The 22,752-nt window shown below is 44.2% G+C and overlaps 1 protein-coding gene across 4 annotated transcripts in view; it reads right to left on the minus strand.

The window, feature by feature from the left end:
• The window catches only part of LOC117429517 (unconventional myosin-Ic), a 52,914-nt gene extending 31,299 nt beyond the window's left edge, over positions 1-21,615 (minus strand). The window contains exon 1 of one of the 4 annotated variants that reach the window (XM_058998006.1): positions 21,484-21,615. In XM_058998006.1, the coding sequence (XP_058853989.1) occupies positions 21,484-21,573 (90 nt within the window). In that variant the 5' untranslated portion in view covers positions 21,574-21,615. Of the gene's footprint in view, positions 1-8,433; positions 8,458-11,738; positions 11,760-17,358; positions 17,674-21,483 lie in introns of those variants that run through there. The other 3 variants (XM_058998009.1, XM_058998011.1, XM_058998008.1) reach the window with 3 other exon arrangements.
• Positions 21,616-22,752: the final 1,137 nt, after the last annotated feature.

The raw sequence follows: 22,752 nt of genomic DNA on the forward strand, positions 1-22,752 counted from the left end.
ACTCAGTACAAAGATCTTTCAAATACCAGGATGGAAATAAGACTCCCATTGCATAGCAGTTTGATCCATTCCTGGCTTTAAGATGAGTTTATAAGATCTGAGCTTGTTAGGTCTAAGCTGTGGCTAATCAAGCTGGTATTAAAAGCTGGAAACTACTAGATGCAAATGAAGTGCATCTCCATCCCCAGCACCCAAACAATCACCAGACACAGCACAAAGACCGGTCCTGTTACAGAACAGCCTGAACACAACAAAACAGAAATATTTACCAGCTTGTGAAAACCCGGACAATCCTCTCTTTCTGCAGAATGTAAACTGGAGACAAAGAGAGCAGTTTGGCCTGGCCTCGCTGTGCTGCATGCGCAGTAATACAGCGTTTGTTAAAATGCAGAACATATAAAAAGAAAAACTAACAGATGCAAACCAATCTGCCATACATGACTCAATTATGAGTGCATTGCTGTATAACTGACCCTTGCTGTGTGCTTTACCACACGTCCACCGTCTCTTACTACACTTTGACATGTCGATTACCACGACAGATTTAGAAATGTTTTCACGCTGGTGTGATCCAGCTGGGGCAGGGGTAAGAAGGAAACGCAAATGAAACAGATCCTCTTAAAACACCCCTGATGTCAGCGCTGAGGAATGCGCGCTATGTGGACAGGAAGCTGTGTGCTGCGATAAAGGACTCCTTTTATTATTAGGGGAGTGCTCTCCAGCGCTCGCGTACTGCTCAGTACCCCTTCACAGTGCTTTTGTCTCAGCCAGGAACGAAAAATATTTACTTTAAAAAAAAAAAAAAAAAGGAGCTGTTCCCCAGTGCAAGCACGACGGCACTCACAGCTTCCACAAAACCACCATTCGTTTTCTTTATTTTATCTGTAAAATAAATACAAGAAACAAAACCAGCTGTGCCTGCTTCACGAAGAACCAGAACCAAGTGGCCACCGGCTTGCTGTTTGTAACTCTTAACTCTGCATTGGAGGTGGGGAAGCAGATTAGTGATGCACTGCAAGATGCACCAAAGAGCGGGTGCGACGCTGATATGCTTCCCCCTTCAATAGGGAAACAAATCGGGTGGAACACAGGGATGGAAATAAGTCTCCCATAGCACAGCAGTTTGATCCACTCCTGGTTTTACTAAGAGTTTAATAGAATACACCTGAGCTTGTTACCTAGACACACTGCGGCTAATCAAGCTCGTAGTAAAACCTGGAATGGATGAAACTGCTATGCAACAGGGGTCTTCTGTCCATCACTGCAATAGTTAGTAAGCAAAAAAAATATATATCTATAGAACCCGCAATAGAGAATTATACAGGACCCACATAATATTAAACAGGGAAGGAATTAAACCTTAGGAAAATGCAGGCATATTCCCTTTAAGAAGTGGGTGCTGGGAACACTGTGTAAATCACAAGGACGCCTGGTAAGATGCTATCACAAGCCATGAATAGGGGCTCGAGTCTCCGCTTCAGTGAGATCAACCATGTGCTTTCCATTTGCTGAGGGAAGGGCTGAGTAAATTCTTGAATCAATGTGCAGTTTCTATCACCCAGACAAATCACACACACACAGACACTACTGGAGTACATGCATTTCTTCGGGCTAAAATGTACGATATAAAAATATCTGAACATATCTTGCACATATTTCTGGGAAGGAGAAGCAACCTTACTCACTTTTTTTAAAAACAACAACGGAAAAATGTATCAAGGCACAGCACGTATATCTGAAAATGCATCTTGACCACAAAGTGCATATTTAGTTGGTGAGTCACTGCCCAGTGACACACCATATAAATGAGTCTGATTGAATAACGCGTGCAATGCCCTTGTTTTTTATCGCCCCCGGTTTTGCCTGTGCCGATCCTGTTCTCTAAACAAACAGAATGGGTTTATTTGCTTCACAATTTCAGGTTTTCACCCCAGAGTTTCCACCTCCCGCTGCAGTCTGGCGAGAGCACAGTCAGGGCTCAAGTTCAGTGCAGGAGGCTCTGTATTGTGGCTGCCATGGAGACGAGGGAAAGAAAGAAATAAATCAGTGGAAAGCTACACGTGTCAACAGAGTCTCAGAACAGGGTTCAAAGGCTAAGCATTGTTGTCAGAGGCATCAAAAGGTCACCCAGGCAGCAGGCTTTCCCGTTGTCTTAACTCACAATGCAAATGCATTTCTTTATTTTTGCAGCTGGCCACTGTTTGTTGGCACAATAGGTGGCTGGGCAAATTACCTTGTCTAGAACCAGCAGCAACCAGCGTCACCAATTATTTAAAAGAACAGAAGAAAAATGATCCACCTGCCGTTCTGTGTAATAAGATCCTGGAATTTTAAGTACCAGGCAAAATATCCAGGTTTACCAGTACATTTAGCAAACCAGTCTGGTTTAAGATTGCCGTCACTACGAGGTGCTAACTGCATCCAGCTTCCTAATCGAAAATCAGGAAGAACATCAACAAGAACATCTTTATTTTCAAAAGGAAGAAGCCTTTCCTGCATGGCGACCACATATGGATTAAAAAAAAAAAAAAAAGTCTTTATATGGGGACATATGGAAGATGAGTCATCAAATTGCACACCAGGGCAATTAAAAATCTATCAATGAATGTTTAATAGAGGCTTGCAAAATAAAAACCCAGCCGATCAATAACCAATTAATGATTGCATCTCCAGCTGACCCTTTATCTTACGAGACAAGAGGCGACTTGAACACTTTGGGTGGGCAAGACAACCAGGACTGATTTTCAGCGTTCATTTTCTAGGGATGAAAACGCAATTGTAAAAATGCTCATGCCAAATTATTAGAATCCGACTCATCATCTTAATAAATAGATAGATAAAGGAACGCTTTCCAGGCTGGATGCCACACACCCAGCGGAGAGACCGGCACACTCTACAAGCCAGCCTTCAGTCTTGTGAAACGACCTTGGCAAGGCCAAGCTGAGACTTTCCAAGCGCTTTATCTGTGAACCTTGTCACAGTGTTGCAATACTGAGCAAGGGTTCAAGAATATTATTTCAACTTTCAAGAAAGTCTAACAGGAGACGACCCTAAGGATCAGATGATAATGTGGATGAAGGAGTAAGATTAGGTTCAAGGGTATATCTGATCAATGATTTACAGTATGTTACTGCAATAGGAAAAACATCTATGAATTAATGTATATTCTCCACAGTCACAGCAATCGGCCCATTCCAGTTTAGTAAACAGCAACTTCCAAGAAATGACTTGGATGTTTTTCTGCATATTGAGCTTGCAACAGTTTACCCTGGTTTGTAACTGAAAACAAATGAAGCAACATTCCTGGGATGGAAAGAAGACTCCCATTGCATAGCAGTTCCTGGTTTTACCACGAGTCTAATAAGACACACCTGAGCTTGTTACCTAGCCAGTGTGGCTAAGCAAGCTCATAATACAACTTGGAATGGGTGAAACTGCTATGCAACAGGAATCTTATTGCCATCCTTGCATTCTCCTCTTTAATTTGTAGAGATGACATTTTAATTTAGCTGAAGGAAGTCTCTTGTTTCAGTGTGTGAACTGCCAGTGTTTTACAGACTTTATTCCAGTCTGGCCTGAGCAGAAGAGAGGGAGGCCATATCTTACAATCCGAGCCAGATTCGCTTTGCATTTAAAAAAAAAGAAAAAGGGAGTGCCGAATCAGCTGAACCGCACTGAAGCTAAAAACACAAGGACAGCCAATCCCTTAAAAACAAAGGGCTGGTTTCTCAGTTCCAACAGGATGAGACTTGTCTTATGAAACGGGAGATATTTTCCCTTACAGAATCCTGGATCCGAGTGGAAGAAAAACAGGATATTCTGTTTGCCACTCAGAACTACCAGCTAGCACTCCCTTTCGCAGAGAAAAGAACATGCCCATAAAAGGCAAGGTCAGCCTAAAACTAGACATGAAATCGAGCTGTTTGTAATTGGTACTCCAGTAACGACCCGCTTATATTTGAGGGGGGAGGAAGTAGCAAAGCGTGGAATGGAATTCTTGGACTGAACTATTAGGAGGCATTTTCAAGTTTTAAAGAGGACTCAATTGCATCAATAACAATATCAATATCAATAATTTAAACTTGAGTTCGCTGTGCTCCCGATCTGCATTGGGTTTGCTATGATCTTCACGGTTTCCCTGACTCTGTAAAGGCGTGACTCATTCAGCTCACAGTAGACTCTGCAATGGGTCACACTGCATAAGGTGTAAAATCAGGGAAAAGTGGCCTCAAGCAGGGTGTGGGATGAATATATAAAACAAGCAGTCCTGCTTGACAAGGCACAGCAGAGTCTCTGTATGGAACAAGAATTTCACAGCTTTACACTCCAGGCTCCAGGAATGTGCCTGCCTGTCTGCTGCAGGGCTCTGCGTTTGCTCAGCTCTGTGCTGACAGATCTTTCTAGAGACACTAGCTTTGCAATTTTGCTCATAGAAATCCCACAAGTGGAACAGACTAACCCCGAGATTTGCTATTGAAATTTTACAGATCTCAGAAACCGACCTCCTGTTTTATTCTGCACCTGCAGATATAGAATTCTCATGAGGTCATTAAACAGCTGTGCAAACTACATCAGGCCTGGATCACATTTACCTACGTCCCGCTGTCACGTTTGTGTCAATCCGCTAAACCCTAAACTTTGAATCGACAAACCTGAAAATGAGGTGATCCAAGCAGACGCGCCAGACACTGTACGCTCCCAAAACCCCAGACACACAGAGCCGGCCTATCTGAAAGCTGCCTATCTGAACCCAGCGGTCTGTAACTCCAATTATCCTGTTGAATTAGTCATGAGTCGGTGGCAGCTGTGTGTCTTCAGAGAGCCCAGAGTGTAATTAAGACAAACCGACCTCATCAAATATTGAACCCTACCATCGGGTTACACGTGCTGCGTGTTTGTCAGCTACAAAACAGTTACAAAGCTGCCCGGGTGTGAAAGTTGGACACGCTTCGTGACTCACTCACACTGCCTGCATGTACCGGACCCCATGGGTCCACAGTGAGGCAACACAAGCATGAGCATCTACCATAAGCCACATTTAAAGAAAGAGAACTTGAAGTATTTAGCATTGAGCATTGGGCTGTACGAATCCATGTGCAACAACCCCATTCTGTTCTGGGGTACAGGCCTGCACACGGGGAAGGTTCTATCCGTCTTAATATGATAAACGTAACCCCCACTAACCCTTCCAGCCCCACGCAGCTTTGGTAGGTCTCTGGACTGGTCTAGTTAAAGGGTGGGGTCTGGCAGGCAGGGAGCCGATCTGTTTCTGCTGATAAGAGAGCGATCGTGGGAGAGGCTGCAGCTGCTGTGAGCAGGAAAATTCTCTCATGAAATCAGCCTAATAAGGCAGCTCAGCTCCGGCCAGAATTTCAGGGACACCCTTTCCAGGTCGCTGGCTCACTGCTGTGAGCTGGATGAGGTTTCTAAAGTTGGGATGGCAGGCCGGTGGGAATTGTGTTTTTGTTGTTTGTTTTCTGCTTTCTGTTTCATGAAAACAAAATTCATGTTCCTAAACATTATATAAATAAAGCCCTTTTCACTAAAGCGCTCACACGTAAACTTAAGGAATATCTTGCCTATAACATTATTATTATTTTTTTTACTTTTTCCAAACAGACTTGCAAAATGTATACTGAACTGAACTAAAACACCCGGTGAACCTGATCCACTTCTATGAAGTAGGAAAAAGTTCAAAGACACAGTTAACATATTTCTTCGTTTCTAAAATGGTTTGAATTCACAGCATAGGAAAAAATAAAACTGTCGTTGCAAAACACGCTCCAATTACAAAACAACAAAAAAAAAAGTTTCCACTCGGCCAATTTGAGATCCTGGAATTTACAAACAATCCCCTGGCGTGGCCTTCAGAGCATTGCCAGGATTGTGTGCATTCCGTGTCGGAGTTGACACTGGGAGTGGTCTGCGTGCTCCTGGGACAGAGCAGGGACTGGGGCGGGGGGGGGGGGGGGGCAGCTGCCATTCCCGGCTCCGAAGGGGCTGTGCTGCACGATCTGCAGCTATTTAAAAAAAAAAAAAAAAAAAAGAGACATTCCCAACATAGACGCCTGCATCTGTCCTCCTGCAGAGCAACCAAACAAAGACTGCTAGTAAGCAGTTCATAAGAGAGAGCCTAAACGCCCTCAATGTGTTACTCTAAGGAATGCCCACACCAAGTTCTGTTACAATGTGAAGAGCGATTCTCAAGACATCTAGTGACCCCGGGGGACTCACACGAGAGCAAGGTATGGAGAGAAGAACAATTCTAGATTTAAGTTCTAGTACACAGTGCCCCCGCTGGTCCTCCACTGTACTGCACTCACAATCTACCCGTGTTTTATTTGTAGTCCTTTATCCTGCATTTCCATTCCATAGTCAGAAGACAGCGTCACTGCATGGGTTAAGGGTCTGCTTTGCTCTGTTGTTTGGAGCCATTGTAAAAGCGCCTCCTCTCAGCCCTGGTAATGAGAACTTGTGAGTAACTACTCCCAGTTTCTAAATAAAGAAATACAAACAGCTGCATCAGTGATGTGGGAATGGGGCTGAAATCCAAGAGGTCATGGGAGTGGGTTTTAAAACCTGAAGGACTAGACCCTTCACTCTTCCATGCAGTGTGTGCAGTACACAGTCTTCCATGCAGGCTCGTGTGATTTGCCCTGAGGTCACAGTAAAGTCAGCGGCTCACCTGGCACTCCAGCACATGCTCTCTGGGCTCTGCAATCCATATGTAGACAAAACGGATAGGGCTGCTTCACTGAAGCACATCCTTGCAGATGCAAATAGCAGCCTCATTTGCATTGTGAATGCCTGCTTTGAAGAAGCAGTACAGTCAAGTCTCATAATAAGAGTCCCATCGCACTGCAGGTTCAGCCATTGGGCTTGGAACTTAAACAAAACTGAGCTGAAATGAACACCAGGAATTTGTGTGTGTGTGTGTTTTTTTTTTTTTTTGTAAAACTTACAGGTAAATCAAGGTTCAAACCTGCCATAATAATAATTAGATATTTTCATACCTGATCCAAGATCTATTCAGTTTCTGTAAAGTTCCTGCAGATAGACTCCTTTCTGCAAACTGCTCCCCCCTATTTTGCTCCAGATTGAGACCTCGTGGTCAATGCAAAGAAGATATCAGAATGTACAGCAGCCCCCACACAAGATTAAAAACAGTTGCCATGGAAACGAGCGTAGGTGAAATCTCACAGATCGCCTCCGTTCCTCCCACAGAGATAACATCGGATTCTCAGCCCCCTCGCGACGGCCCACGCAGCCCTGGGTTACTACAGGGAGGGGAGGGTAAGGGGGCATTAGTGCCACCTCATGCGGTTAATCACAATCGCCACGTGAACCTGAAACGCTCCTGCAGGGCAGGGCGAGGCTGACTGCACTCCAGGATGGGAGCTCAGTGACCCTGCCTAACAAGACTGGTGCAACCTGGGTCTAACAGCTTACTGACTGCGCTGGAGCTGGGTCTAACAATACACCAGCCTGGAGTCCTGGAACTCAATTCAGCTCAGACCACAAGCGTCAAAACTGTGTGTGTGTGTGCGCTGGAGGGAGGTTCAGGACTGAAGGGCAGGGGAGGTTCCAGGTTTAAATTCAGAGTACCTGGACTTTTCAACACTACCCCGAAACAAGGTCGTTTTGAGACTCGACTGCATACGATTGTGTAACTCCAGGGATGGAAATAAGACTCTGATTACATAGTAGATTCCCCCAGATTCCACAGTCCCTTCTTAAGGGAAGGCCAGGTCAGAGATCTTGGGAGACTGAGAACGTAACTGGAGGGTAAACTAGTTCGATCAGCACCAAGTATAGATTATTGAACACGTACAAATGATTCTGCTATGTGCACGGGCTTGCAAATGTGCATACTGTGTGTGACGCAAACCACAACGCCCAGCAACACAGGACTTCAATTTATATGTATTTTTATTATGATCCGAACGACCTCGGGAACCAGATTAATAACTTCGTATCTGCAACGGTCATGTTTTGTACTCCTGAAGCGAGGGCTCAGAATGCTCGGGTGAGGAGCGTCAGAAAAGACATCAAGCGGACAAACGTTCCGGCTAGCGCCTTCTCCGGCGTGCTGAAGTCGTGGCAATTGTTTAAATGCAACAGAGCCGCTCGGTCTTAATTATTTAATAAATCTAGAGACTACTGCAGTACAACCACCCACCTGCTGAGATCACCTTTACTAAACAAGCCCGCGGACTCAACTGAGAACTCATTTTCATTGTCCAAAATAGCATTCTAAAAATTCTACTAATTCTAAATTCTAAAAATTCTACTAAAGACGACTGGATTTTGGAATGCATGTTAATAAAGCACTGGACTGCAGGTGGTGCGTTATGTGTAAGCGTTAGTCTCTAGTTGCACACACACACACTGTTACAGGTTACTACACTGTGAAAGCTCAGATCACAGACCTACCTTCCTCATGACTGGTGCAGGATGGGGAGGCTGCAATAAAATTAGCAATAAAAACCGTCAAAAATATCAAGTGAATCTAGTCTTGAACCAACTGATCAAAGTTCTAGTTCGAATTTTTAAATATCGATATAAAAAATATATAAACATTTCAGCTGATCACAATTGTTTAAATTATTTGTCAAGGTTTTACAAATCAAACCTGCAACAGTGTCTATCTGAAGAAAGCACTCAGGAAGAAATCACAATCAAGGATTTAAATATAGCTTTTTTTCTGGTTTGACTGCTACCATCTTAACCGCATTGCTTCCCCAAATGTATTTCACTGGGCTATGCTGGTTAAACCAGGACCACATTGCAGATCCCACACTGTGCAAAAAACTGTAGGAAATTTAACTACTTCACTTCTACCAGACTCAAGGAGAGCACACCCACTCAGCTGCAGGAACTCAGAAGGCCAGTGCTCCAGGAACGGCTCCCCTTATCTGGTCCTATTCACACATCAATCACTGCGCTGGCTGGGGCCTTGGCTGTGCTACAGGCAGTGGAATAGACAGCCCCTGCGCTCCACAGAGGTCCTGAAGAACCCTGAGATTTAGTTTCCCATGCAGTCTATTTTTCCGTCATTCGGTTTCCTGCTCTAATGAAAAGCCTGGCATCTGTATTTAATCATTTGATTTGGCTTACTTTCATTGTATGCTTCCCTCCCCTTGACCCATCGCATAACAAAATTAAATTATTTCGAATGGAAAATTAGCAGCTGGGTCGTGCGTTTCTTAAAGTATTTGGGATCATGGTTTAGATGTTTACATGGGGAGGGGGTGGAGATACGACAGTATTGATTTACCTCTCTATTCTAAATGATTCAGTTAATCTAATCTCCCAGTTCATTTATACAGTGTGCCAGGACTGAATGCAACTCGAGGATTAAAAAAGGGATTATCTATTATCTAGGGCAAGGTTCTCAGATCACATGCTTTCAATGCATGCACGTTTCTATTTGCTCCAGATCAATTGAATAAATCACCAATGACTAACACACTCAATCACAAACACTTCGAAGAAAACAAAAGGAATGTAGATAAAAGTTTGGGCTAGTTGTGCTTTCTATCAGCACGATACAATATCAAGATATTGCAAGTAGCTTGTGAGGACGGGATTCGTGCCTTTACTGCTTTCATCAATGCAATAAAGACACTAGCCATGAAATCCCTCAGCCAGCGTTTAACCAGTTGGGCAGACTCCTTGGAGTTAGACCAGGGCTCAATTATATATATATATAGAAAATGATATATAAAATTCCAGTTAATTATGCTGCAGTAATTACAATTATATGTAATTATAAATTAGATGAACAGCTCCCTGCATTAACATGTTTACTGTTTATTCTAAATAACCAGCAATAATAATCACTGCTACAATACACAGACATCCTGTATAACTATTGTATTCAAACAAATGGGGTCAAATACAATAAATCGAATGACAAACATATGCGTAAGTGAGCTGTGATCGATCAGTGACATGATTGAATCACATTCACAGTCACGCAGGTGTGCCCGGGCTCAGCTACAATTCCATTGTAATTGCAATTCATTACGAACTGCACGATTACACCTGGAATTGACCCCAGGTGTGCTTGGGAGTGCGTCTCTGCTCCTCAGCACAGAAGAGCTAAAGCAAAAGGGTGACCGCGTGCTGAAACAATGGAGACTGCCACCACATCCTCAGACAGGCTCATTGTATCAGAGTAGATTAAAGAAAACTCCGCCTGACCGCCCTCAGATTAGTCATGCATTCAGGAGGAAGGGCCCGTCACAGAGGGGGGAAGATAAGAGTGTGATCCCTGCAATCCGGGGATTGTGAAGAGAGCTGGGATCCGGCTTCCTGCTCCCCTTCGCTCCCCGAATCTCTAAACTCTGTTAATCTGCTCCAGGCTCCACAGGACACCTGTGATCTTCAGGGCATGAAACTGGGCAGCAGTGCCCAGCCCCTCAGCCACGTGCTTCAACAAGCATTGGAGTGATTCTAACTGCTTCTAGACAGACGTACTTTCCTGTCCTGCGAGAGTGACTAATCCGTTTCCCCATCATACTAACGTGACTAATATTTTTCTTATTAGACTCCTTCCTACGTCACCAACGTCTTCAGTGGTGGACTGCCGGCCTGCCTGGGCTACTTTATGGCAACAGCTGCCATATTTATCACTTCTCAAAACAAGCACTGCAAAGAGGACAGTAACAGGCTCCATTCAAAACAGAGATATGGAAATGAGATTCACACCAACGGCAGAAGAATTTAAACAAACATAAACCTCACAATGTCGTATCTGCGTTCAGTGGAAGGAACGAGAGAATTTCACCAGCACCCTGAAAGACCTGGACATACACATTTCTAACTTCATCTCGTCAGCAGAACAAAAACAAAAAAATGGGGACTACTCAAAACCAACTCAAGACGTATTATTGTGTGGGAATATATTCTGACCCATATATATTATTCTCTCTCTCTCTCTCTAAACAGCAATGTGGCCACTGTCTTTCTTTTTTTAGAAACATTTACATTTCAGAAACTGCAGCTTTAGAAACTTGCACGAATATAACTAGTTGAAGAAAGAAAAAAAAAGTTGCTAACAATTTAGTAGAATAGAAATTTTTATTATCTTTTTATGACTGCAGCCACAAACACCAGAATAATCTGCACGGGTCACGGTTCATTCATTACTCAACGCTGCTTTCTTGTGTGGTCAGTCTGATCGTGGATATTGGATGCAAAGTTTCATACTCAGAACTAGGGGAGCAACAATACGACACGTATCACAATATGCAGGTCTCTATGATACAATATAGACCTCCGTTACAATACAATACAGCAGCCCGTCGCGTATGCGACTGCAGGGACCAGAGTAAGAGCAGATAGGTCAAAAGTCAGATGAATGAATCCTGTTTTAAATACCATTATACACAGGTGTAACGATCACTATATTCGCACAATTACAGTTTTGAGATTCAGCTTCTATTAGGGAGCTCCCCTAAACCCCTTGTTTAGAAAGATACAGGGGATTCATGCTTGTGACAGGGTAGCTGTCTGCCGTGTAGGTGCGTGCATTTGCTGCTGAGTGACAGGCAGGAGAGCGAGACGGAGGTGGAAGTTGATACGCCCCCCGCAGGCGAACAGGATTTATTTACACATCAACACACTGAACAGCTCACGTGACACTACCAGCAGCAGCAGCCCACACATCACATATAACACAGTGTACAAAAACATTGGTGGGATCTAATTTCTCTTTTCAATAATAAACAAACCTCAGGTTACTCCCCCGGCTGTCAGCGGTTTCAGCTTGTTTACTCACTCTTCGGTATCCAAGCCCGGTTCTGTCTCTCCCGCTCACACACACGTCCGCGAATTTCTTTAGCCCAGTTGGCTTTGGTTTTGCAGCAGCCCTGAGGTGAATAAATGGAACCTCTTTATACCCAGCTCCCCGCGGGAACACACCTACCTGCTGATTAGATGCCACACCTGGCAATCACACACAGCAGGCAGACACTCCCAGGAACATCCGGTACTTTATTAATGAATTACAATAAATACACACTATTGACAACATACATTTACACAAGAAAAACCCTCTCCATGCGCTCCTGCCCTGCCTCAGTGCTGTACACACTTACATTAGTGCCGGGTAATTTACACAGTAGCAAAATGCATAGGTTTATGAAAAAACTGTAACTGTAAAGCACAACTCGCTTTCACTTTCCTGTAGCCACGTGGGTTGCTGAACAGCTTGATCACGGAGGGTAAGCGGTACTGGAGGACTGCTCCGAACATGACAATCCAAGCAGCAGTCACCCCTGGAGACTCTAGGAGGCTGTTGCCTTTAAACACTCCGCGCCCCAATGAAACGCACGAAGCATTCCTAATGTAAATAGCTGGAACAATCGCCTCAGCTGTTCCACTCCTACACACAGACAAAAGAATGTGCAGCCCCTGGAGCCCACATGTACGCAGGCTAGTGGAAACAGGGACGCTTCAGCGTGAGGCTGTGGGGCTGTGGGGCTCAAACACACCGCAGTGAAATGAGACCCCACGCAAATCTGGGTACCGCTTTATTAAGGGGTGTGGAATTAACGGTTGCACACAATCAAAGCAACGCGTTAGCCATGACGCTTTTAACAGCTGTAGATTATGATTAGCAACGCTAGCATGCGATACTTTTGCTGCAGCATGCTGGAAGAATGTTATATATTATTATTACATAATATACATGTATGTAAGCACTTATTACAGATCCCTAAAGAGGTTGTTTTTTTAATAATATGGTTATTGGTTTTGAAACTGAATGTTTATTTAGAAAACAAATTCATTCGTTCATGATCTTGCACACAAATCGCTGCTTCGGTCCATTTCCACGGTTTGTATGCGAACGTATATAACAAAGCTGTCTTCTTACAGTAGTGCAAGGTTTTGTATTGGTGATGAAATCCGTTGGCCACTCCCTTATTCCTGCTCGCACAAGTTAAAACCCTATTTACCTACCCTTGGGACTTTGAAAGAATGTTTATATAGCTGAATCATTCATGTATTGGGTAATCCTCGGTATTTACATACAGTGATAATGAAGTACATCTAAATTTCATCTTGGGCGTGAGAGAAGTCCTAACAACTGCATTGTAAGATGACCCAGTCCGGGGATGGAAACAAAACCCATTCCAGGTTTGATTACACACTTGATTAGTCACAGCATATAGGTAACAAACTCAGTCTTGTTAAGCTCATCGTAAAACCAGGAACGGATCAAACTGCAGACCACCACTGCGATCAGTCCTGTTAAATACATGTGGGGGAGAGGGGTGACTCTACATGTGACACAAGAAGGAAGTCTGGAAACTTTGAACAAGCTTCAGTGACCTCAGATTCTCTGTATTGTAATGTGATGTCATTTCACTCCTCCCACCAGCCCACACACAGCCCACACATTAAATCACTAAACCTTTACTGAAGCATGTGGAGAACACACAGCCAGACCTTAGGGAAGCTTTTGGTTTTGGGATTATTGAATTGTAAGCATAGAAGAGGCCTCTAACAATCTACTGTATGTCCATGACAGTGTGCTAACTAGTTTTGTATCGACACAGACTATAAGCATCAGAAGCACCCCGGTGAATATACCCGATCGGACTGATTCAGAGGGTAGGTGGGGACCTTGCAGTCTGACAACATGCACTTTCTCTGCAAGAAACCAACATCCCTCTGTTTGAGTTTACCAGCAGAACTGATGAGAATTCACTGTACTTTTCTGTGAATCCCTTTCACGGAAACCCCCTCCCTAGTCAGTGAATCACTACACTGTGCTGCGTTTGTTTGGGGGTTCCTGTTCGAGTCATCCCAAGTTCAGGATTTTAATCCTGGGAAAGGTTTGGATTTGAGGCTGACTGTCTCATCTTCTCTCCCAGGCTTGCAGGGTTTAATTGTTCTTAGAGCAGCTCTGCGTTTTCAATTTCCGCCTCACGAATCGCACTTTTTTACCTCTAACTGTTCTGCTTGGAAACACGGCTGGCTGTTGGAGGTGGTTTGTTGCAGCCTAAACGTTTCCTGTTGCTTGTCTGTTCAAGCCTTGGCTGAGCCAGTTGCTTTTGTATTCATTTTTACTAAAGAGGTCAAACTTCAAAAAGATGAAAGTCCTCTGTGTCTTTACTGCACAGCAGAACCAGGTTTAACTACTGAATTCAGAATGAACAGCCTCAAATATTTACACAGATAACCACCTGATTTGCATTGTCCTCCAGCCTCCCAACGATGCACAGAATAACGGCGCTGGAACAGAAAGAGACAAGCTTTCTCAATTCTCCCCTAAGCAGACCTATGCTTTCAGCAAGAGCTGAAAACAGGATCCTGGGCCGAGAACGGAAATTAATAAAAGTGCACACAGCACTCAATGACTGATTCAGCTTGAAATATCACCGCTGTTGAAAAAGGCACCGTGCATGAACTGCAACACTTTTAAATTAGAGACATGGCAGATAGATGGGAGGAGAAGGGAGGGTGAAGCGGTATGACACAGGTACGCGGTACCCCTGTGTCATAGTCATCATCAGGGAGCTTGGATTAAACTTTCTGCTGTTTCAAATTGAGATTTCAGATTTTTTTTTTCATGGTCAGACTGATCACCAAAGAAGGTCTTTGCATCTTCCTGAGTTTTTACAAGTGACATTATCAGCGCTCATAAGATGTATTCAGTAATATATGAAGAACAAAAGACACACACAAGCATAACCCCTGGATCCTCCATTCTCAGCTCACACACACACAGCGCCTCTTCTACATGCGACTCGACTCGTTCACTGGGTATCCCTGAACCACCAACCGGGCTGTTCTCTGCTAGCTGCCACAGTCCCTGTGCGACTGCAGGGTGACGAAGCTCCTCCTGGAAGCTGCCCCTATACACTGCAGGGTCTGTATAGTTGTGCTGCCCTGTCCCGTCAGCATGTGTCAACACAGCCATGCTGATCTGGCACGGATATAAGGCAGGTGTGTCCTCTGGGCGGCCTTGGAAAAAACAGCAGACCCGGGAACTGTGTTTCCAGTAGCCCTGTTAAATAAATGATCCATCCCCTAGAGCTGCGTGAACACAGGTTCCAGGTTTTACTACGAGCTTGGTTAGCTTCGGCGTACTGGTAACAAGCTCAGGTGTGTCTCATCAAACTCAAGAAAAACAAGGCATGGATTCAAACTGCTATGCAATGGGAGTCCATCCCTGGAACGGCTCCTAATAAAAGGACTACAGGTGAAATCCATTCATACTGTGAGAAGTGTGCACGGTTCAGAGACTGAATGCTTACACTACTTGTCATTTTAATAGTACACCCGGCACAGAACCAGTGCTAGCTGCTAACCCTGGCTACTGTGTGGGATATCCAATGAGAGCGAAATGTTCTAATATGGAACCTCTTAAGCATTATAGCCCATGGGAAGTTTTGGGAACTTCTTCAATTGTATGTGATCTGGTAATGACGCCTCATCAGTCACTTGTGTATGGGTGGGGGGGTCCCCTAAGCTCAGAATGACGGCAATGTATTCTGTACTTCCCCCCACTGGAGTTCCATGCTATTTCATAGTTTACGTGTTGTGTAGCAATGCTCTCTATGTAAAGCCTGAATGCCTCCATTGTGCCCAGACACAGACACACAAAGGGAACAGAGTCGTGTTCAAACCACCCAAACAAAGACTTCAGCTTCACAATGATCGCCAGGGTAGTGAAACGGTGCTAAAGCGAGAGGGATCTTGGCTTTTGAAACGTGTGCAAGTGCTCCTTTCAGAAAACGAAAGCTGACCGGCTCTCCGAGGGATCGGCAGTGCTGGCTCTGCATTTCAAAACCCAAGCAGAGTCTGTGTCCAGTCTGTTCCAGCTGAGGCTCCCATGAACACAGCAGCTGGGACTGTGCTGTAGATAACACTGCCATAGTAATTAAAGAATCATCTGACTGAGAATCTTCACGTTAGAATTAGCCGAGCGTCACAATGGAGTTCTATATATCAGCAGAGTGACTATTGACTTAATGACTCTGACGACTCCAATCCGAGGCATCTGCTGAAAACACACTGGATAGAAAAGCTATATCCAGTGATGTACTCCGATCGGTTACTTACTGTAAAGCATGGAGTACTTCAGTATCAGAAACAAACTTTAACAGCCTTACATACTGAATTTGCACACTATTATTTGCTTAAAACACACCATGCAAAGAACTAAAAGGACCCAGTATTGTACACAGCACATATACAGTACAGGAAGATCAAGGAAGAGGTTCTATGGTGTACAATATCTACACGTACCCCAGGATAGTGGCTAGGGATGGGAATAAGACTCCTCTTGCGTAGCAGTTTCATCCATTCCAGGCTTTACTACAAGCTTGATTAGCCCTGGTGTATAGGTAACAAGCTCAGGTGTGTCTTATTGAACTCCTAGTAAAACCAGGAATGGATCAAACTGTTGACAAATACTACTAGAATTTTAGGTGAACAAAGTTGTTTCTGCTCTTTCACTTTTCGGTATTCCAGCTCAGAGTCTGGGAGTGCCGCTTGCGAGCTCTCAAAGATGCGCTCCGTGCCACGGGGCCCACTAGCACGGAAAAATACAAACGCGGCGACGGCGGATAGGGTGTGTCCGTTACAAAGAACCAAGTTGGCAAAAAATAAAGTACAGATGGGGAACTTCGTGCCATCAGATGCCAGCCGAGCTTGTTTAACTGTATGTGTCTGCGACAGCACAGTACAGTGATATGGAAACACTATTAACAATTATTTCACAGATAAATTCAAGACAGAAAAAAGCACACCCTATATACTGCACAGTACTGCGGTACTGCAATGGGATGTCGGAACAGTAAGCTGTATAATGCTGACTACTGTACATATATACATATCTAAACATGTGGGTTTAAAATGCACTGAAATGCAACCCTACACAAAAAACACCAGGTCATATTTACTGCATTACTAAGCAATGACACGGTGGTAGATACTGAGCCCCTGTAGTATATATATATATAGCAGGAGTTCCAGTCTCAATAACACATGCCAGGCTATTTTTGGCTTCAGTGCCAAACAGCCACGAGGTTCCCCTCAATATTCTGAGACTGAGCAGAATTTGCTTTCCAAAGTGTCGTACTGCAGTGTGCGTGCGTGTGTGTCTCTATTCATCTGGTATCAAACGGGACAGCGAAATGCCACGCTACGCATTTATTTGTGTAATTGAGACGCGTATCAATAAAAATCGAATCTATTTATGAAGACAAACTTGACTTTCAACTTTATTTATTTATGTATAGTTTACCTTAAACGAATGGCACGGTTTACACGGGCTCAGCCGACTATATTTCGGCACACCTTTTCACCACAATAAAGCAAAACGCGCGCTGCACTTACCTATATGTCAAAGCGACAGTAAAGTACTGTCGACGTGTTTTCCAAAGTGTCTTATCTTCGACAACACTGCAGTCATTCGGGGCTCTTCTTTAAATAGCACACACGCGGGTTAAATCCTTTTTGCTGAAGCCTGATGGTCTGGTTCCAAGTGGCTACACTTTTTAGGGTGTGCTCTTTCTTGTTACAGCGGGCTGGCGGGGATTACTCTGTTTAAAAGAGTCCCCTCGTTTTAATATCACGATACCTCCTCGGTTTCACATTGGGCTGAGTAACAGTGTTGCAAGATCCCTCCTCCTTCAAACAGCGCGACCTTACTATCAGGAAGTCTGATGAGCCAATCAGAGGGCGGGACCCGTGATGTCATTGCAATAAATTATGAAGTCACCAAATAAAAGGGGGACGAGGGGGAAACCAATCGGCACTTCAAAATCAAAATCATAAACTCTTGCACCACGGCGTCCACTGCGTGACATTAAAAGCAATTTATATAAAAAAATATACATATATCATTTCAGTGGTTTAGATTATTTGAGATGTACGGTTTAACTATTAGGACTTTAGTTTTTAGACTTGATGTCACCGGACGTTGATTACAGAGGGAGTTGTCGGCCGTCCGAGACACCTACCGCCCCCTCCCACAAAGGGCGTGGCCTGCCAGAGTAATTATAGTAAGGTATTAAATGCATGAGTTGCGTGTCAGTAATTCAATTACAAAGTGAAACTGCCGCTCCAGTGTCCTCAGCTGCTTGTTGAAAGCAGGTAGTACGAGTACCAGGTGTAAAACTAGTGTGGGCCGGCGGCGGCTCACCTGTGTAGCGCTTGCTAGCCGGGTGATTGGTGTTTTCTCGTGTGCATGACGAGCCAGACACTGTGCAGTGTAACGCATGCTAGCACTGCACTCACCGCAGTCTGAGGTCGGCGTTTTATTTTTGGAAAGGAACGAAGCCCAGATTCCTACTGTGATTGATCTCTTTTAAAACACACACCACCAGAGGATCCGGTTCAGCGCTTTAACTGAAAGGAGTCGTGATAGACAGGGCGTCAAGGGTGTGGTGTTTTGTGCCGACACAAACCTGGCAAAGGCAGAGAAAGTTCGGGCATGCTTCTATAGCTCCGAGTAATGTAATAAAGACACCCCGGGGGAAACGTGCATTAGACTTTGACACACCTGGACTATTATAGTGGCGTTACGCACTGTACTTTCTACAATGTATATGAGTAATAACAAACAAAGAAAAGTTTACCATGGTAAATTAGTATGGTAATTTTGCAGATTTTCAAATTGAAACTTTTTTTTTTTTTTTAAGAAATGTTGCAAACTTTCCACTGGATTAAAAGGTTACACTAAAAACCTGGTTTGGACTTCCCAGACATCGTGACCCCCTTGTAAATTACTGTTAGCCCTTAAGGAGATGCTTACCGGTACACCTACTGTATGTTATTGTAGCCTAGGTGCCCAAGCGTTTATGGGACCTCCTCGTGGAAGGTAATGGGCATGCCCCAGTAAGAGGGCACCACCTGATTCTGAAGCTGCCTACACTTTTCCCTCTTTTAAACAAACTGATTCACTTGAGAACGCACTTCGAGGGAGTGACTGATTTTTAAGACGGCTGGACAAGTAAGGGTTAATCTCGGAAGTCTGTTACGGATTTCTACTGAAACAAAGGATTCAGAAATCAATCTCTTTTACCGGTTGTTTTTCTCCAAGCTCATCAGTCAGCTTAGGAGGTGATGATGTCATTCATGAGGAGATTATGTCATTCATGAGATGATGATGTCATAACTAAAAAAATCCCCGGGCCTGGAACTCATGGCTGAAGAGGAGAAGATGGAAAGCGATCTGTCGTGTGCTGGAGAGTAAACAAATACAGCCAGCCAGGAGATTTGCTGGAGGATCTAGTGTCAGATTGTCATGGAGTTAACACAGATTCTGTCTATGCGTTACCGTAGCTCCCCGTGCTTTATCATGCTATCAATCACTTTGTACATAAAGAGTACATAAAGTGCCTTGCAATTAAACTGGGCATCAAAATGAATTGAATTCAGTCCCCCCTCTACTGTGGGAGAGAACAGTGGAGCAGCTTTATCTGAAAAAGACCACAAGCGGAAAAAGAAGTGTGAGAGGAACAGAGCTTCTAACTAGGGAGAACGTTTCAATTCATGGGAGCTGAAGCATGATTTAAGAGATTCCTCATTGTGGTGATCACTCTTACCCGACAATCGATATGTGACGATTTAATTATCATCCAGCACAAAACAAAAAGTCTACGCGACGACACTCCATTTACAAACATTACGAAAGATTACATTTGAAAAATTAAAGCAAATGTCCTTTGACGCTGTGCACTGCATACGGGAAAATGGTGTTGTCTGAGAGACAGGAAATACTTGTTGCATCAATCACTTCATTAAACACAGCCGTTGAGAGGAAGCAGCCTGTAAACTGCCCGGCTATACACATACTGCACACATTACACAGCTTGTGAATGAAGAGCAGATTCTGAAGTGGCCTGTGTTTCTCCCCTGTAGTGTCGCGTGCACAGCGCTGCTTGGATTGCACTGCAGTGTGGCGGAGCGCTGTCCTGGGACTCCAGTGTTTCCAGCCACTGTGTTCCATTCATTTTTGTCTCCCACAGGTCTGTCCTCGGTTTCATGAAAGAAGAGAGCATGCAGGAATCTCAGGATTGAACCTGAATGCAATGGTACTCTACAATTGTAAGCAAGTGCTTTCATCTTATTAAGTTTTAGAACAATCCACCAGCAGGTCCATCATGCATTGAGTGGCAGTCCAGTGAACTGTAAAACAACGAGGGACCTGTGAGAATGCTCGGACGCTAACGAGAGGGGGAAAATATATTTTTGTTTTTCAGTAAGACCCCTTCCCTGGCGATGCCTCTGGCGTACAAGATTAGATTATGTGAAGGTCAAGCTCATCAGTACAGGGCTGGCAGCCACTCCCAAACCAGAAGAGGACAGAACAGGACAGCCTAGCACAGCCGCTGCCAGCTGGTCCTGAGCGATTTCCTGATCACGTCAACACGACGGAGACAGTCTGGGATGAACAACGCTCCACTGCAAGTCAGCCGCACCCACACTGGGATATTTTTAGGTATCCAAATGATCAGATCATGCAAAATAAATGTATTCATGGTTTTTGCATTAGTCTGCCTGTATTCAAAAAGGCATCTTTTCCTCACAATTTGAGTTTAAAGGACAGGCACTTCCAGGGAATTCGGAGCCCTGTAGAATGAACCTTTCAGCTTTGATTCATCTAAATGTTTGATCTCTATTTATTACCTCCAATAGCATTGATCATTTCTCCCACCCTGTGCTCCACACCTTACCACGCCTTACAGTGGTTTAGTCCTGCTTTCCTGCATTATTATTATTTATTTCTTAGCAGACGCCCTTATCCAGGGCAACTTACAATTGTTACAAGATATCACATTTTTACATACAATTACATTATTTTTTTTTACACATTATTTTTACATACAATTACCCATTTATACAGTTGGGTTTTTACTGGAGCAATCTAGGTAAAGTACCTTGCTCAAGGGTACAGCAGCAGTGTCCCCCACCTGGGATTGAACCCACAACCCTCCGGTCAAGAGCCCTAACCACTACTCCACACTGCTGCCTTTACCAGTGCTTACAGTATGTGGTTGCTGTACCATGCTTTACTATGCTATAGTATCACCTGCGTACGCCCCCCATGTCAGTTCAAAGAGAAATGTGATTGCCTGTTAATTTGAGTAGTCAACATGGGTTACAGGTCTTGACAGCTGTTTTTTGATTACCTTGTATTTAAAATCATATTACACTCAAGCAATAGCCAATAATACACCTAATAATAATAATAATAATAATAATAATAATAATAATAATAATAATAATAATAAAACCTGTATGACAATTTAGCATACATTATCAGTAATTTCTTCATAATTTCCTGTGTGGTTCTCAATACTATACCATACAGTTCCATGCAATGATTTTACCTGATGTTTTTGCAATGGTTTATTGACATACATTTTTTTTACATGTGCGAACCCCATTTCTATATTCTGAATAACAATAATAATAAAAAGATCAAATAAAACAATACTGAAGAAAGTCACTGACCTTAAAGCAGTTAGTGCAGCAGCATCCTCCATCCTTACTGGGTGTCAGTACGATCTCTCCAGTAGGAACGAGGTGTATTTTCAGCTCCATACTCGCACAGGTATCCCAGATAAGCAAGGTCTGGGGTTCCTTAAGTGACGGAGCACAGAGAAGTCGGTTCGGCTCTGTCTCAGTGAAGCCCTGGACAATGTGTGTTGCTTTGTAAGCGAATGGAAGTTTTGTGCCCTGGTGTTACCTGGCAGGCAGCAGGGTTTGAAGTGCGTATTTCCAGCCCGCTGCAGGGATGTATGTGTATGCTGGTGTCAAATCCCGTTCCAAAGCCCTCGTAATTGATGTTGCTATTCAACAGTTTAATGCTCTTGGGTTCATTTCATGGCTTCCTTAAAGACCTTTGCTTAAATGCGCAGTATCCTGCTTTAGTCTTCAAACATAAACAGAGAAGAAGAACACTTCCCTCTAAAACAACAAGGAGTCTCACTGACAGTTTAAAAAAAATGTTCAAGTGGTCCAGAAAACAGAAGGCTAAGTGGGGCAGTGGCTAATGCAGCAGTCTTTCTTTTAATCTGACCTAGGTACAAGTAAAATTAATCTGGTAGGGCAGGCTTGAGGCATAGAGACTGAACTGATCCCTCAACCCCTAAGAGAAAGGGTGCACCCTCCAGTCCAGGGCAGGCTTGAGGCATGGAGACTGAACTGATCACTCACCCCCTAAGAAAAAGGGTGCTCCCTCCAGTCCAGGGCATGCTTGAGGCATGGAGACTGAACTGATCCCTCAACCCCTAAGAGAAAGGGTGCTCCCTCCAGTCCAGGGCAGGCTTGAGGCATGGAGACTGAACTGCTCCCTCCCTCACCCCCTAAGAGAAAGGGTGCTCCCTCCTGTCCAGGGCAGGCTTGAGGCATGGAGACTGAACTGCTCACTCCCTCACCCCCTAAGAGAAAGGGTGCTCCCTCCAGTCCAGGGCAGGCTTGAGGCATGGAGACTGAACTGATCCCTCACCCCCTCAGAGAAAGGGTGCTCACTCCTGTCCAGGGCAGGCTTGAGGCATGGAGACTGAACTGCTCACTCCCTCACCCCCTAAGAGAAAGGGTGCTCCCTCCAGTCCAGGGCAGGCTTGAGGCATGGAGACTGAACTGCTCCCTCCTTCACCCCCTAGAGAGGCTTGGGGCACACTTGCTAATCTTAATTTGTTTATTTTATTATTTTAAAAAAGGAACAAAGTAAGTCGATCAGACAGGGTCAGATGTCAGAGTTTTCCAGTGTATCCCTGC

The sequence above is a fragment of the Acipenser ruthenus genome, chromosome 24 (genome assembly GCF_902713425.1).
Source record: "Acipenser ruthenus chromosome 24, fAciRut3.2 maternal haplotype, whole genome shotgun sequence".
NCBI lineage: Eukaryota > Metazoa > Chordata > Actinopteri > Acipenseriformes > Acipenseridae > Acipenser > Acipenser ruthenus.